The following is a 16,252-nucleotide window of genomic DNA, read 5'->3' as shown; positions in this document are numbered from 1 at the left end:
TGAGCTGGAGGAAGAGAAACACCTTTATTAGAACAGTGTGGACACAAGAAGGAGGAAGGGCGTGAGAGCACAAGAGGTGAGATCCAGGGAGCCAGAGCCTTCCCTGGTGCCCCTGCAGGGGGCTGAGCAGAGACCGGCTGGCACGCCCTGGCCATGCACCAGTAAGGCCCTGCTCTCGCTTGGGAGGCAGGAGGCCTGGGGCTCCACGGAAACAGGCGATAAGCCACCAGGTTTCACCGATCCATGCTGTCGTCCGTCGGGCTGGAGAAACAGGTCTGTAGCAGCTTTTCACAGAACTCCAGCTCCTCCTGGATGGGGGTGGGGGTGGGGGGACAAGAGGCGGAGTCCTGAGTGCAGAGGCCCACCCCTGCTTCGGGGTCTCTGCCCTCCGCACTGCCTGCCCCAGAAGTCTCCCAGGGTCCTCAGATCTCAGCGGAGATCCATGCCAGCGGGATCCGTCATTCTCCCCTGTGCCCGGACTACTGACCTAGAACCAGGGGCCGCGCAGCCTCCATCAAACCCCACTGGTGAGTCCTCCCCTCAGCTCCTTGCGCCCTAACTCCCAGGTACCACCGACCCCTACTAATCACCACTTAAAACTAAAACCCCTTCCACAGGTACAAACACCACTGAAAGACTGGACTGTATGAACCTGAAAGGGTTCTGCTTGGCAAAAAGATGCCAGAAACAAAAAAGGAAAGAAAAACAACAGTTTGGGGTGAAAAATATTTGCAACTCGTCTGAAAAGGCTAACATATTTAATGCTTCAAGAGCTTTAAAATAAATCGATTATAAAAACCACCACCCTGTAGACGAATGGGCACAGGATACGAATGAGCAGTTCACGAGAAAGGAAAGCTGTCCGACGTTACTCACTGCAGAAACGCAAACGTAAACCGGTCTGGAATACTACTTTTCACCAGTCGGCTTGGAAAAAGACCAAATGGCTTAAGGGACCCTTGGGCACCCTCATCAACTGGTTCCCCCCTTATAGAGAGCAACTTGGCAATAGCTAACAAAACGGCCCCTAACTCTGTACCTTCACTTTAACCTACCTTAACCTGGCCGCTTTTCCCTCTCTGGAAATTGTCCTATAGCCATATTCATGCATATTAAGTAACAGGTAAAAAGGTTATTCCTTTAGCAGAGTGGTAGCAACAACCAGCATGTCCGTTAACAGGGGTCATGATGCGGAAGAAGCGACCTACCTTGCAGCTCTCAAAGGAAACAGGAAAAAGCCAGGGCCACCAACACACAACATACTCCTCCTGCACCCCTCCCTGAGACGTTATGAAAGGGAATGGGGCAGGGAACAGAAGAGTGGTCAGAACAGGTCGGTTGTGCACAAAAGGGGCACAGGAAGAGGAAAATTTACACGCACATTTGCTCGTGTGCATAGACCATCTGAGGAAGGGCGCACACAGAACTGGGGGAAGCACTGGGTGGTTAAAGACAAGGGCAGCGGGGAGACTTTTCACTGCTTACCCTCCTATGCAGCTTCACTTTTGAACCACATGACTACAGGACCTTTTTGCAAGAAAGCATTCATGAAATTTAACTCTTAAATTTACCTACAAAAGAGGACTAAGTCATGACAGAATCACCTTACGGGATATCATGCCAACTGCGTCATTCAATTATGCTGAAATTAAAGCAGACCTCTAAGTATCTGGAAAGATTTCCAAGACAGACACACAGACACAGAAGAAGGCCCATGTGAAAATGGAGGCAGAAACTGGACCGGCACATCCACAAGCCAAAGATTGCCAGCAACTACTAGCAGCTGGAAGCGGAAGGATTATTCCCCTAGAACCTTCAGAGGGAGCACGGCCCTGCCGACACCTTGCCTTCAGACTTCTAGTCCCCAGAACGGCGAGAGCATACCTCCCTGCGTTAAGCCACCCAGTCTGTGGTACTGTTAGAGCAGCCATAGGAAACTGATATGGCACCAGATCTAACGCATCACTGCCCCGTCTTCTCTGCCCCCTCACGTTTTTTCCGTCAATGTACTTGTAACCTCCTGATGTCATACTATCCGTGTTAAATCACACATACACAGACACTGCATGTATTATGCATGCACATATACACGCACACACAAGGTATACATGTACTTGTAAATATGTATTTCTGCGTGTCTGCATGTTTATCACCCCTGAGCCCCCGTGAGAGCAAAGGCTGTACCCTTTTGCTCCTCCCCAAACCCCCAGCGCCCAGATCAGGGCCTGGCACATGGCTGAGCTGCCCCCGACAAAGGGAGGCGAGGAAGAATGAAGGTTTCCACAGGTGTATCCTGTGGATACACCTGTCTAAGCTTCTCACGTCGCACACTTCAAGTAAGTGGTTTATTACATGACACTTATACCTCAATAGAACTGTTAAGTGGGGCGCCTGGGTGGCTCAGTCGGTTGAGCATCCGACTTCAGCTCAGCTCATGACCTCACGGCTCGTGAGTTCGAGACCCTCATCAGACTCCGTGCTGACAGGTCAGAGCCTGGAGCCTGCTTCTGAGTCTGTGTCTCCCTCTCTCCCTCTGCCCCTCCCCTGCTTGTGCTCTGTCTCCTCTCAAAAATAAATAAATGTTAAAAGAAAAATTAAAACCAAATAGAGCTAACAGACTTTTTTTTTGGAACAACAAAAAAAAAGGCAAAAGGAGTGGTGGTCAGTTCATAGGAGACCTGTCTCACCAGGAGGGTCCTCACCAGTAGGCCGTGGTATCACCTGCCACGCAGGCGGCTCAGGGATCGAATGCAACAACTAAAGCACTCCCCAGCTGGAAGTGAGCCCAGGCCGGGTTGGGGCTCCGTGGACCCCACGATCCGTGGGCACATGTTTCCACGTGTCCCTGTGATGAGGTCGGGGCAATCCCCTAGGAGTGGACACTGTGCCTCTCCTGGTCATCCCTGCTCCTCACTCCCAGCACCTCTGTGAACTCTCGACAGTGTCACAGAGGAACGGACTCAGTCGAACAGTTGTCCCTGGAGTGTGACACGTTTAATTATCAGCTAAATCACTTAAATAATTAAACAACTGTACGAATATTTAATTAGTTGCTCTTTATCACTTATTTGTTCCTGATTAATTATCTGAGTTATCACTTGTTACTTATTACCTAATTAAATACACGAGTTACTTATCTCGTTTCTTATTCAATTATCTCATTGGTTGCTACTTATCAGACTTGTTATTTAGCAATCTAATAAAGATTAATTGTTAAAACTCTGACAGGATGTAAATAACTATACGATTTGGCTATAAATAAATGACTGCTAACTAACCCCTTACGGCACCCCGGGCTCCCATTCGCCCGTGCAGCAGCGCTAGCTCAGAGCACGAGGCACGCGGCAAGAGACACAGGAAGGACGCAGCAGGTGCCGCAGCCACGCCCACGGGCCATACCTGGTACTCCTCGTGCTGCTGTAGCAGCTGGACGCGGTGACGGAGCAGCTCCTCCAGGCCCAGCTCGGGCTCCCGGCACTCCCGCACGCCCTGGGGGAAGTCTGTCACCAGGCTGCGGGGACAGGAGAGCAATCCTTGGGACCCCACTCTACACAGGCCCGCCCCCGCGCTGCTCCCACAGGAGCCCAGGCAAGACAGTTCCCCACGCTGGGCCTCAGTTTCCCCATCCGGATGCAGACCTCACGCCGTCCCCACGCCACCCCAGGGACTCCGATGAGACTGGCACAAAACAAGGCACCTGGCACAGAGCCTGGCCTGGAGCCCGCTCGGCACGCGGGAGCTGCCGCCTGCGTGACGGGCTGCTCCCCGTGTCCTCTCGTGCAGACACTAATCTGCCGGTACCGTGTGTGGGGGGAGCGGGGTAAGCCTCTGCCCCTCCTCCCAGGCTGCCGTGTCAGCCCCTACAAGTGAGGAAACTACTGCTCAGGGAGGGCCAGCACAATGATGCCTGCCCCCTCTGTGGGAAAGGCCCAAGCTCCCGAATCCCATCAGGGAGGAGGCTGGTGGGCGGGAGCCCAGCGGTGCCAGCCCAGGAGGTGGGGGGTGGGGGGCGCCTGGCGCAGGCCTCACCCTCTCGGAGGCCCCAGCATACCTGCACAGGGCTCCAAGCACATGCTCATGGAAGGGGCTGTGTTCTGTCCGGATCAGGGCCACCAGCTGCTGGACCATCCCCATGGAGCACAGGGTCCCTGGGGGAAGGGTCTTGGGGGTCAGAGGGGCAGTCCACACCCCTCCCCCCCACACACCGCCCACCCTCCCTTTGGGACCATCCCTGGGCCCTCTGCCCTGGCTGCCCCACCTTTGTGTTCGGGGTGGCCCACCAGCAGGTTCTGCAGCAGGAATGCCGACTTGACCTTGAGCTTCTGCACCTGCTGCTGCATGGCCCGCATCAACACGGAGAAGCCGTCCAGGCGCAGGAACTGCAGCAGCCCAGCCTCCTGCTCCCGGACCAGGCCTGGGGGGAGACAAGCGGGGGGAGGAACCTCGAGGTCACAGTCACCACCATCAACATCAACTTCTAGGGTCCCGCGCTTCATAAGCATTATTTTTTTTTTAGGTATTTCTTTTTACTGAGAGATGATTAACACAAGCTATTAGAAGACAACACTGACCCACCTCTTCCCCATCCTGCTCTGGCTCTCAGGACCTCTGGGGAACTGAGTCTCTCTGTCCACCCTTTGTGGCCAAGCCACCCAAGGTCTGCCTGTCCATCTGTCTCCCCAGTTTTGCAGGTGACTCTCCAGATGCCACCTCCTCCAGGACTCTTTCCCGCACCCTTGCCACAATCCCTTTCTTCCTAGCCTCCCTGTTCTTCTCCTGGGGCCACTGTGACATACTAAATACATACTTGGTCTCTGCCCCCTTTCCTGACACCAACGTCTCAAAACCCTTGGAAGTTTCTGGGTGATAGGAGCATCTTTTGTTCTAATGAGGTGACTCTGGGTGGACTACTGGGTGGGGTTTACTTATCAGAAAGACCAACCTATGATTAGAAACTTGGAACTTCCAGCCCCACCTCCCATCCTCCAGAAAGGAGAGAGGGACTGGAAGTGAAATCAATGATCCATCACGCCTACATGAGAAAGCCTCCATAAAAATCCCTCGGGGCGCCTGGGTGGCTCAGTCGGTTAAGTGTCTGACTCCTGATTACGGCTCAGGTCATGATCTCACAATTCATGAGTTTTAGCCCCAAGTCGGGCTCTCTGCTGACAGTGTGGAGGCTGCTTGGGATTCTCTCTCTCTCTCTCTCTCTCTCTCTCTCTCTCTCTCTCTCTGCCCCTCCCCCTGCTTGTGCTTTTTAAGTTTGTGTGGGGTTTCTACAACTTAAAAAAATCCCTGAACTGTGGGGTTCGGAGAGCCTCTGGGTTAGTGAATTCAGGAGGATGGCACACCCCAACTCCTTAGGGGCAGAAGCTCCTGTCCTCAGGACCCTTCTAGACCTCGTCCCATGTCCCTCTTCATCTGGATGTTCATCTGTATCCTTTATCACATCCTTTATAATAAGTCATTAAACATAGGTATTTCCTTGAGCTCTGTGAGCTATTCTGGCAAGTTATCGAGGCCGAGGAGGGGCGTCATGGGAACCACCAATACGTAGCCAGTAACGAAGAAGTAAGGGACGCCCAAACTCTCCACTGGTGTCTGAAGCAGGGCAGTCTCATAGAGCTGAGCCCTTAACCTGTGGAAGGTGTGCCATCTGTGGGTAGCTAGTGTCCGAATGGAACTGTCCAACACCCCGCTGGTGTCCAGCAAGTTGGAAACCTGGTTGTTGTAGAAACCCCCGCACACACGTTTGGTATCACGAGTGTTGTGAGGGGAGGAAACAGGTTCTCCTCCAACTTCCAAGAGTTAAATGCAGAGCGGCCACAGGACCCCGCGCGCCCGCGCCCAGGCGTGCGCACCCGAGAGCGATGAAGACACGCGTCCGCTCAAAACCTTGCCCACGTGGTCCACGGTGGGACCGTTCACACAGCCAAAGGTAGAAACCACCTGCCATGCGAGTGATGAAGGAATAAACAGAACGTAGTCCATTCACGAATGATGTACTATTCAGCCACGCAAGCGAACGAGGCGGTGGTACGTGCTATAAACGCAGACGCGCCTGGAGAACGACGCTCAGTGAAAGAAGCCAGATGCAAAAGGCCATGCGGTGTATGACTTCTGCCACATGTCCGGGGCAGGCAAATCTATGCGCGCAGTAAGCAGGCTGCTGGGTGGCTGCCAGGGGCCGGAGGAAAGGGGGCGCAGAGGGGCCGCTAACAGGCGTGGGGCTTCTCTTGGGAGCGATGGAAATGTTCTGGAGTTCGACAGCGGTGACGGTTGCACAGCCTTGAGAATACACTAAACTGTGCACTTCAAAGGGATGACGGGGTGTCTGGGTGGCTCAGTCGGTTAAGCATCTGACTTCGGCTCAGGTCATGATCTCACAGTTCACAGGTTCGAGCCCCAAGTCAGGCTCTGCGCTTGACAGCTCAGAGCCTGCTTCTCATCCTCTGCCTCCCTCTCTCTTTCTGTCTCTCAAAATAAATAAACATTAAAACTGTTTTAAAAATAAACAAAAGGATGAATTCTATAGCCTGTGAATTTCATCCCAACAAAGCTTATTCAAAAAAAAAAAAAAAAGACAGAAAGAAACCGTCAAATGGGGGCCCCCAGCATGGCGCACACATAGACGGGGGCCCAGCGCATGGTGGAGGGCACTGCCTGGGCTCCCACCGCGCACCTGCACATCCTTGCAGGGCGCCTGGGTTGTCACTTAGGCTACCTGACCTGGTCTGTCCTTGACGCAGATTCAGTCTCCCTACCTCCGACGGTGTGTGTGCGGGCTAAGCAAGCTAATGCTCGCCCAGGCTTGGCGTGGGGCCTGGCACACAGAGAGTGCCCCACAGGTGTCGGCATCAGCCCCATCCAGGCACCTGTTCCTCAGGAGGCAGCGTGAGTGAGAGCCACTGGTATCTCTAATGGGTGGAGGGCACCCTCTCAGGCAAGGACGGCCCCCTCCTCACGACAAGGAAGGGCAACAGAGACTGACGACTCTGACCTGTTGAGCAGCATTCCCGTGGCACTAGGGTCTGGCTCTCTGAGTGACAGGGGTTGGCAAGCTCACCACCCAGTCCTGGCACCCAGCACAGAGTCTCAACGGGTAATGGGCATAACTGAACGTTCAGGTCCCCCTCCACCTGCCCCCAGGCAGATCCCAGCAGGATCTGTGCGCCTCCCCGCAGCCCCCCCGACACTCACAGGAGATGGCGAACAGGGCCTTCACGCGCACCAAGTCGGAGGAGTCCCGGTCGAGAAGCCGCAGCAACTTGCGCAGGGCGCCCAGGCCCAGCACCTGCTCCTGGATGGCCGCCACGTTCTGGCTGCAGGTGCCGATGAGCTGTGCCGCCCGCCACCGCAGCCCCGCGGGCCCTGCCTCCAGGTACCGGCCCACCAGCAGGTGCATGCCTGACAGCTGGCAGAAGTCTGTGCCAGAGAGAGGGGAGACGAGAGTTCAGGTGCTAGGGGCTGAGCTGTGCCCTCCCCCCCAACATTCGTATGCTGAAGCCCCGAGTGTCCAAGGATGTAACGTATGGGGAAACAGGGCCTTTTAAGAAATCACCCAGGTAGAGTGAGGTCATCAGGGTGGGTGCTAATCTGGTACGACCAGTGTCCTTATAAGAGATCAGGACACAGACATGCACGCAGGGAAGACCACGTGTGGACACGGGGAGAAGGCGGCCACCTGCAAACCAAGGAGACCCGAGCCCAGGAGAAACTGACCCTGCCCACACGTGGATCTCAGACTTCCAGTCTCCAGAGGTGTGAGGCGACACAAGTCTGTTCAAGCCTCCCATTCTGTGGTGCTTTGTTACTGCCACCCTCACAAGTTAATACGCCAGGTGAGGCTGGAGGGTGAGGCTGCCTCCCAGGGGAGCCTGCCTCAAGTGCGGGCTTCCTCCCGGCACCCAACCGGGCATCCCTCCGAGGTCTCAAAAATGTCAGCGTTTCTCTTCCCGTAAGCGGCCTGAGGTGATCTCTGAAAATGGTTCGCTATTCACTTGACCCGGAAAACCCGACAAAATCATGCAAATCAAGAGGTTCAAATCTTCGTGTTCACTCTAAGAACACACGGGAAACTGCCCAGGCCATCAAGAATGCATATCCGAAAGGCCACCAAGTATCGGTATGCATATCCGAAAGGCCACCAAGTATCTGAAAGATGTCACTTTGCAGAAGCAATGTGTGCCATTCCGACGCTACAATGGTGGAGTTGGTAGGTGTGCCCAGGCCAAACAGTGGGGCTGGACACAGGGTCGGTGGCCCAAAAAGAGTGCCGAATTTTTACTGCACGTGCTTAAAAATGCAGAGAGCAATGCTGAACGTAAGGGTTTAGATGTAGATTCTCTGGTCATTGAGCACATCCAGGTGAACAAAGCCCCCGAAATGCGGCGTAGAACTTACAGGGCTCATGGTCGGATTAGCCCATGCATGAGCTCTCCCTGCCACCTTGAGATGATCCTTACTGAAAAAGAGCAGATTGTTCCTAAACCAGAAGAGGAGGTTGCACAGAAGAAAAAGATATCCCAGAAGAAACAAAAACTTATGGCCCGGGAGTAAATGCTGCATGAAATACATGCAAATAAAAGTAAAAACAGAAAAAATAAATGTCAGCGTTTGGGGGCTTGGGGTCCCAGGCTGCAGCCCACTGAATTCCGGTAATGACCTCCAATCTCCGTGTGGGAGTACCTCATACTAGACCAGGGCTCGGCAAACTACGGCCCAGCACCCGTTCTTATAAATAAAGTGGTCTCAGCGAGCTTGGTGGTTCCTCGAGAAGTCAAACGCAGCGTTGTCATGTGACCACTCCTACATAAAGACCCAAAACCGTGGAAAGCACAGACTCAAACAGACACTTGCACCAATGTTCACGAGGGCAGTATTCTCATAAGCAATGGGGGAAATGACCCCAATGTCCATTAACTGATGAATGGATAAGCAAACCCGTGACCTGTCCACACAATAGGTTGCTCCAGAGAGGAATAAAGTTCCAGTTACAGGCTCCCACATGGAAAACCCTTGAAAACGTCCACTCGGAGGCCACATATTCTATGATTCCATTGACGTGAAACGGCCAGAAAAGACAAATCCACACCCTCAATGACTATATTATGCCCCTGCGACTGAAAGTAGAATGGCCTCCTCCTACCAGCTCCTTGGCATTTAGAACAAAACCCCAGCACCGACTCTGGCCTGCAAGGCCCTCCACACCCAGCGTCCCCTCCCACCTCCCGCCCTTCGCTCACTCCATTCTGGCCTGTTGGCCCTACTGCTGTTCCTGCACGTCCCAGGTATGTTCCCACCTCAGGGCCTTTGCACTGGCCATACCCCATTAGCTTTTTCCAGAGCTAATCTCATAACTCACTCCACCGCTTCAGGCCTCTGACCAAAAGGCACCCCTCGGGGAGACCCTCTCTGACCGTCCTGCCCCGAACCACCTCCTCACTCATGTTCCGGGGAGTGACAGTGCACACGCAAGAGACTAGGGAGAAATGACCAATTTGGGAGGATATCGGGGAGGCAGACGTGCCGCCGGGCTGGTGGGGTGAGAGAAGGTCCCCTCCTGATGACAAGGGGACCAGGCAGGAAGAGACAGGGCAGTCACATCTGGGACCAGACTAGAGAGGGAGAGGCTGGAGGCCGGGAGGGTAGGGGAGAGGCCGACAGTGTGATCCCCGAAAGGAAGCACAGGGGCTAAGACACAGAGGGACCCGGGGCTGCAGAGGAGGGAAGAGACAGAGGGGAGACCAGGGAGAAGGGGCAGGACCCTGGAGGCGGGGGTGGGCAGCCCGGGGCGTACCTGCAGCATTGTCCATGTTCTCACACAGGTCGGCCAGCAGCTCCAGGGCCCCCTCACGCTCCTGCTGGTCAGCGGCCAGTTCGGCCTCCCCAGCCAAGGAGGGTGTAGGCTGGGACAGCACGCGGAGGCAGTTCTTCATCTGCTCCACCTCCTCCCGCTGGCCCCGGAAGGCGGCGGACATGGCCTCCTGCAGCCACTGACGCCTCTGGGGCGCGAGACCGGGCAGGAGGGTGGGGAAAGAAGCAACCCTCTGTCAGTAATTCGTTCACGCCTAACAGTTGTTGCTAATAACGGCCAACATTCGGGAGCTGACTGCTCCTCCAATCAACAGGTTTCCGTTGAGCGTCTTTTCTATTCACAACTTTCTAGACACGAGATTTACGGAGAGAGTGGCAACGGGGTGGGAAAGAAGGCACTCCTAGCTCTCTGTCCTGAGCAACTAGAAGGAGATGGGGAAAACGGGAGGGGAAGCAGGTATGGAACATGAGGAGTGGAGATTGGAGCTCATTTTTCAACACGTTCAGCTTGAGAGATCTATTACACACCCAAGGCGAAATGCTGGAGCTCAGAGAGGAGGTCCAGCCTAGACCTGGCTTTCCCAACTTGGCTCTACCGACGCTCTGAGCTGGATGGTTCTGTTGGGGGTGGGTACACTGGACGATGTTGAGCGGCAAGCAGCTGCCCTGGTCTCTACCTACTAGATGCCAGCAGCCCACCCCCTGCCCCGAGTTGAACAACTAAACATGTCTCCGCTGGTTGTCAAATGTCCGCAGAGAGGTAATATCAGAACCACCGGTCTAGAGATATAAATCTGAGAGTGGTCAGGGGGAAGTCTCAACACAACATGAGTTCACAAAGGAAGTGAGCACAGGTAGGTAAGAGGAGAGCCCTGGGGTACGCATTCATTCAGAGGCTGGAGAATGAGGAAGAACCAGCAGAGGAGAGGGAAGGAGAGCCAGTGAGTAAGGATAAAACCAGGACACTGTTGTTCTAGAAAACAAATGAAGAAAGAGATTAAGGAGATGGGTAGGAATCAAATGCTGCCTATTAGGTCAAGTGAGATGACAGCTGAGAGCTGGCCACTGATTTCTTGTTTGTTTTTTTTTTTTCCCCACCAGGTCTGTTAGTGCTCATATGCGGGCTCTGTAGTCACAAGTCCTGGATGAATTTGGGCAAGATGTTAATCCTTCTGTGCCTATTCCTACCTCATTGTCCTAAACGTTCAATGACATCACTGGATTAGCACAATATTTTGTATACTATAATCACCATGGGCCACTAAACCTCACATATAACCAGTATTGCTAACTAATCTCCAAGAAAACCCTCCCAGGTGAGTATCGCTATCCCCACTTCACAGATGAGAAAACCGAGGCCCAGAAAGGCTGTGACTTGCCCAAGGTCACAGTGTCGGCCACCCACAAAGCCTAACGTCAAACCTAAGTGTCTGTCCCCAGAGCCTGCACTCTTGATGAGAACAGCCTGCTGTCTTCAGGAACACTGCCCGGCGCTGTGTGGACCCCTACTTAAACGGGAACCTCAGAAATACCCTATGAAGTGCTGTTATTCTTAGCGTCATCATCAACTTGCAAATAAAGAACCTGCTGCTCAGAGAGGTGAAGTGCCATACCCAAGGTCACACAGCTGGATACTGCCGAAACCAGGTCTGCCCGGCTCCCTTTCCCTTCTCACCACAAAGCTACTGTGCAACTCTGCACCTCGACGGGATGCTGGGATCCAGGGATCTGCCCTCGCAGGCACTTCTGAGATCTGACCTCCAGTCTACCATAACCCCACTTGGCACAAACACAGCCCGCTATGCCCTCACACCTGGACTCCCGCCCCTGCCCAGGACGCACTTCCCGAGAGATTTCTGTCCCACCTACCCCCTCTCCCCACCTCCGGGATCCCCACCCTTTACCTCTTCACTCATGGGCTCTGGAGGGGGCTCTGGTTCCTGAGAGCCCGCCGTGATAGCCATCTGCAGCAGGCCTTGGAGGTTTCGCGGGGGCGGAGGATGGCTCGAGTTCCCGGCCGAGGAGCCGCCGCCCCCTGAGGAGCAACCCTGGGAGGCCGGGGGCAGCGCCAGGGGGAGGCGGCTGCCCCCAGAGCCTTGGTCCGCCATGGGCTGTTTGTGAAGGGAAGAATGTGTCTGGGAGAGCGGGTGGCCACCGCTGAGGTAGCTCTGGCGTCCCGTCGGGTCGACTCCTGGGGGTCTGCTGAGAAGGCGGCGTTTTAGGGGAGCTGGGCGCCCGCCCATGACCCCAAACCACTCCGCCCGCACCCACCATAGCCACAGCCCTCTTTCCTTCCTGCAGACCCACAGGACCCTTCCCCAAAGTCACACGCCCCTCCTTCCTCCCTCGCAACAGGCCCCACCCACTCCAACTAGCAACCTAGCAACCCCCTCCCCCATCGCCCCTAAGTGCGTTCCCGTCTCTTAGCAACCCCACTGCCCTGCCTCCTTGGCAACAAGCCCCCCCTTTGGACGCCTTAGCAACAAATCCCCTCTCCTTCCTCTCCAAAGAGAGGAGCCAGAGCGAGACGGACCTCCCTAACCCAAGACTCACCTCCCCGGGCTGTGAGTCGCCGCCGCTACTAAAGACAGAGTCGCCCGCACCTGACTCTGCTGGGCGCCGCCATCTTGACCGGAAATGCGCCAAACTCGCCCGGAAGTTCCCGGCGCACCCTCCCAACCTTGATCCAGGAGGCTTTCCGGCTCTTAAGCCCTTCCCACCTGGCCGGATAAGGCGGCCGGCCCCGCCCCCCGCTTCATTCTCAGCCTAAGCTCCGCCCCGACCCAGATCTCGCCCCTTAGGAGCCGCGTCCCCTAGTCCTCCTTGCAAGCTCCACCCCTGCCGTGGCTTCGCCCCGCCCACACTGTAGCTCCGCCCACACCGATGTTCTCGCCCCGCCCTGCCACCTCACGCTCCGCCCCTGTTCTGGGCCTTTCGGCCTCTCCCAGCTTGACTCCACCCCTCCCCTGAGCCCCGCCGCGTGCCGGTGAGCGGGCCGCTCCCCGTTAGGCCCCACCCCCTACTTGCAGGTTGTGCAGGTCTCTCACCCTAGGGCCTTTTCCCCTGCACCTGGACACCTGCTGCATCTTTTACTGGAGCCCTAGGTTCTCACCCCTAACATTTGATGTAAGCAGCCTTTGGCCCATTCCACCCCGCTCCTGGCCTCAGTTTCCCCAGTCGTCAAAGGGGGCTCCCTTGTTACCGCTGCAGGGCGTGCGGACACCTATTATCACCCAGCCTCTACCTCTTGGAATCTTCCCTGGGTCCTGCCAGGTGCACAGGACGCGGGGATTCCTGAAGGCCGCAGCCAAAGCAAAATGCTCGGACTAGGTGGTTCCGGAGGCTTGCCGGTTCTGTGCGCCATGCGTGGGGCCCGGGTCTGGGAATATGCCTGGTCTGTAGAGCTATCTGCCTCGAGCTGGGCTTAACCCCTGGTTCTAGTCTTCCATTAGGGGCCCCGCCCTGCCCCGCTAGGAGAAGGTTGTACTCAGCTCAGGTGGCGGCCACAGTCGCACACGGATTGCACATCCTGCTGCGCCAGGAGTGTGCGAGGTTGTATTGGGGACAGAATTGGAGAGACAACGTAAAAGCCCTGGGCACCCGCGGGCGGTGTTTGTAGCACTGAGCAAAATAGCTATCAGGGGTCTGGGCTCCTACCGCCACCCTCACGCCCTGTACCCTATTGTATGTCTTTCTATTGCTGCCTTTAACAAATTATGAAAGAAGCGCCTGGGTGCCTCAGTCGGTTAAGCATGGACTCTTCAATTCGTGTGATGGAGCCCTTCGGGGGTCCCTGCGTCAAGCGCTGCATAGGGCTCTGCGCTGACAGTGATGGAGTCTGCTTGGGATTCTCTCTCTCCCTTTCTTTCTGCCCCTCCCCCACTCACGCTCTTTCTCTCTCTCAAAAAAAATAAACAAATAAACATTTAAAAAATAAATTACGAAAAACTTGGTGGCTTAAAACAACACAGATTTATTATCTTACAGTTCTGGTGGTCTGAAGTCCAAAATGGTTCTTACTCAGTTAGAATCAAGGTAGCAGCAGGACTGCGTTCCTTCTCGAGGGTCTAGGAGAAAATCTGCCTGCCTTTTCTGTCTTCCAGAGACCACCCGCATTCCTTGGGTTGTGGCTACATCACATTGGCTTCTGCTGTCTCGGTCCCATCTCCTCTGACTCTGACCGTCCCCTGCCACCCTTTCACAAGGATCCTTGCGATCACCTACAGGGCCCACCCAGATAACCAGGATCATCTGCCCGTCTCCAGAGCTTCAACTCAGTCACATCTGCAAAGTCTCTTTTGCTACATAAGGTGACATAGGCCCAGGTTCTGGGAAATTAGGATGTGGGCATCTCTGGGGGCTGTTATTCAGCCTACCATCCTCACATACACCCATGTACAAGTCGATTTCTATTATTTACAATACGTTATTATGCATGGTACCATACAACCTATGTAAATACAACGTGTAATTATACATAACACTGTGTGTGTTAATATACGTATAATATAATGCTGGCCTACAGGAAAACTCCCCAGGTACCCTACAAAAGCCATAGTCCTTATGATGACCTTATGAGTAGGGTGATCATACAATTTTCAATGCATAGCGAGACTTCAGAGTGCAAAAGACCTCAATAATAATTACAGAATACCAAATAATGATGGTGATGACGATAATCACAGAATACCAGGCATATGGTCACCCTGCTTCTAATAGGCTCCTATATGATCTGCCTCCTCACCTCATTTTCTGTCTCTCCCCCTCTCTTGCTCCTCCAGCCACACTGACCCTTCGAGGTTCCCACCATGCACCGTAGGGCCTTTGCACTCGCTGTCCCCTGCGTGGAAGGTACTTTGTCCACACAGCTCTGACCTTCATTTTCCTTCAGTGTTCCCTCACTGGAGAAGTCTTTCTTGGCACCGCTTAAAAAATCCTACTCCACCCAACAAACACTTCCCACACCCCTCATCTGCTCCTCGGCACTTGTCTCCAGAGATTTGACTGTCAAAACATACACTTCGCTTATCTTGTTTATCACCTGCTGTGTCCACTGCCGTGGAAGCTCCACGGGGCAAAGATCTTTGTTGGTGTGGTTCCCTGGTGTCCCCTCACCATGTGGACAGGGCCAGCATTCAGATTTGGTGTTAAATAAAGGTTTACAGAATGAAGGCAGTTGTCTAGGAGACTAAAGCTCTTGGGTCCACTTTATAGGGGACTTGGGGACTAAACGGGTGTCTAACACCTTTGGGTACCTGATACAGGAGTCCTGGATTATGTGGACATCTACCTGAGCACAGATCCGTGGATGTGCTATAGTGGGCATGCAGAATTGTATGGAGGCCCACATGAAGATTGAGGGGACCCTATGGTGGGCACAAAGAATATTCAGGGGTCTCAAAACATACACAGGGACCTGAGGGGGTTCTGGAAGTTTCTTTGTGGAGTACTGAGGATCCTAAAAGGGGGAATAGAACCAAGAAAATCTGAGAAGGTGCACCTGGGCTGTGGGTGGATACGCGGCCCTGATACTAGAGGGAGAAGGAGGCCTGGGTGGGCAGGCTTGGGGGCCTGGTTCGGCAACCCCCAAATTCTTTCCCTCTCTCTGCCTGTCTCCCTCTTTCTGTGCCCCCGTCTTCCCCAGCACGTAGCCCTCCCCCCTGTAGGGACCCCACGGTTCTTTTCCGGTCCCCAGCTCTCTCCTTCTTTGTCCCTCTCCATAGCCCTGTCTTTCTTCGTCTCGGTCTCTGTCCCTCCACCTGTCTGTTCTTTTACCTGCCGCCTCATCCCAGTCCACCTGTCTCTCCCACTTCCCTCCTGCGCTCTGACCCTTCATCTTTCTGGCTGCCCTTCTTCTCCCTGGGCCTCGCCTCTACATCCTCCCCTCTCTCTGTCTCTGTCTCTCTGTTCCTCTCTATCTCTCCCCCTCACCTCCCTGTCTCTTCCCCTCACCTGTGCCTCTCCCTGGTTCTGTGTCGCTGTCTCTCCCCCTCATCCCCTCTCCCCTTCTCCATCACATCTGCGTTTCTGCACATCTGTCTCCGTCTCCCCGGCCGGCCGACTCTCTCCCTCTTTTCCCCCCGTCTCTGCCTCTCCGCGTCGGACTCCCCCGGCTCTGCCCCTGTCCCTGCCTCGCGCCAGCCGGTCTGCTGGTCCGCATCTCTCTCGCCGTCTGCCTCTGTGCCCGACTTCATCTCCTTTTGTGTAGCCCCGTCTCGGCCCCGGTCTCTGCTCCGCACGTCTCTCCCTCGCCTGGCCTCCACCCTCTCCCCTCCTGCATCCCTGCATCCCTCCTCTCTGTCCCTCCGGCTCCCAGGCCCGCCCCCTGCCCCCGCTCCCCCTCCCCCCTCCGAAAGGGTTAACTTTGGGGAAGGGCCCGGAGTCCCCGGATGGTGATGTCAGCGTGCCGGAGAGAAAGGACGAGGTGGCGGGGGGA

General features: G+C 55.0%; 1 protein-coding gene and 1 pseudogene across 3 annotated transcripts; one reads left to right on the top strand and one right to left on the bottom strand.

Moving 5' to 3' along the window:
- Positions 1 to 12,604, bottom strand: HSPBP1 (HSPA (Hsp70) binding protein 1). Of its 3 annotated transcripts, none has more exons than XM_006940834.5 (8): positions 12,370 to 12,604; positions 11,721 to 12,018; positions 9,800 to 10,004; positions 7,201 to 7,425; positions 4,259 to 4,414; positions 4,052 to 4,148; positions 3,400 to 3,511; positions 1 to 308 (listed from the first exon to the last, which is right to left on the bottom strand). In XM_006940834.5, the coding sequence occupies exons 2-8, from the start codon at positions 11,922 to 11,924 to the stop codon at positions 234 to 236; spliced, it is 1,074 nt and encodes a 357-aa protein (XP_006940896.2). In that variant the 5' UTR covers positions 11,925 to 12,018; positions 12,370 to 12,604; the 3' UTR covers positions 1 to 233. The 3 variants fall into 3 exon arrangements, with proteins under 3 accessions (XP_006940896.2, XP_011287864.2, XP_011287863.2); XM_011289562.4 differs by having other exon boundaries at positions 11,721 to 12,015; positions 12,370 to 12,603; XM_011289561.4 differs by lacking the exon at positions 12,370 to 12,604 and having other exon boundaries at positions 11,721 to 12,074.
- LOC101085590 lies at positions 7,929 to 8,559 on the top strand (annotated as a pseudogene).
- Positions 12,605 to 16,252: the final 3,648 nt, after the last annotated feature.

This window comes from Felis catus, chromosome E2 (assembly GCF_018350175.1).
Source record: "Felis catus isolate Fca126 chromosome E2, F.catus_Fca126_mat1.0, whole genome shotgun sequence".
NCBI classification, from domain to species: Eukaryota; Metazoa; Chordata; class Mammalia; order Carnivora; family Felidae; genus Felis; species Felis catus.
Note: the sequence above shows the minus strand (reverse complement) of the source record. Positions and strands in the feature narration are given on the sequence as shown.

Coding starts and splice junctions, on each gene's coding strand:
- HSPBP1 (XM_011289561.4), bottom strand. CDS start 12,059: ATGGGCGGGCGCCCAGCTCCCCTAAAACGCCGCCTTCTCAGCAGACCC. Junction 10,005..11,720: donor CAGAGCCCATGAGTGAAGAG/GTAAAGGGTGGG, acceptor CTCGCGCCCCAG/AGGCGTCAGTGGCTGCAGGA. Junction 4,149..4,258: donor GGGCCACCCCGAACACAAAG/GTGGGGCAGCCA, acceptor CCCTTCCCCCAG/GGACCCTGTGCTCCATGGGG.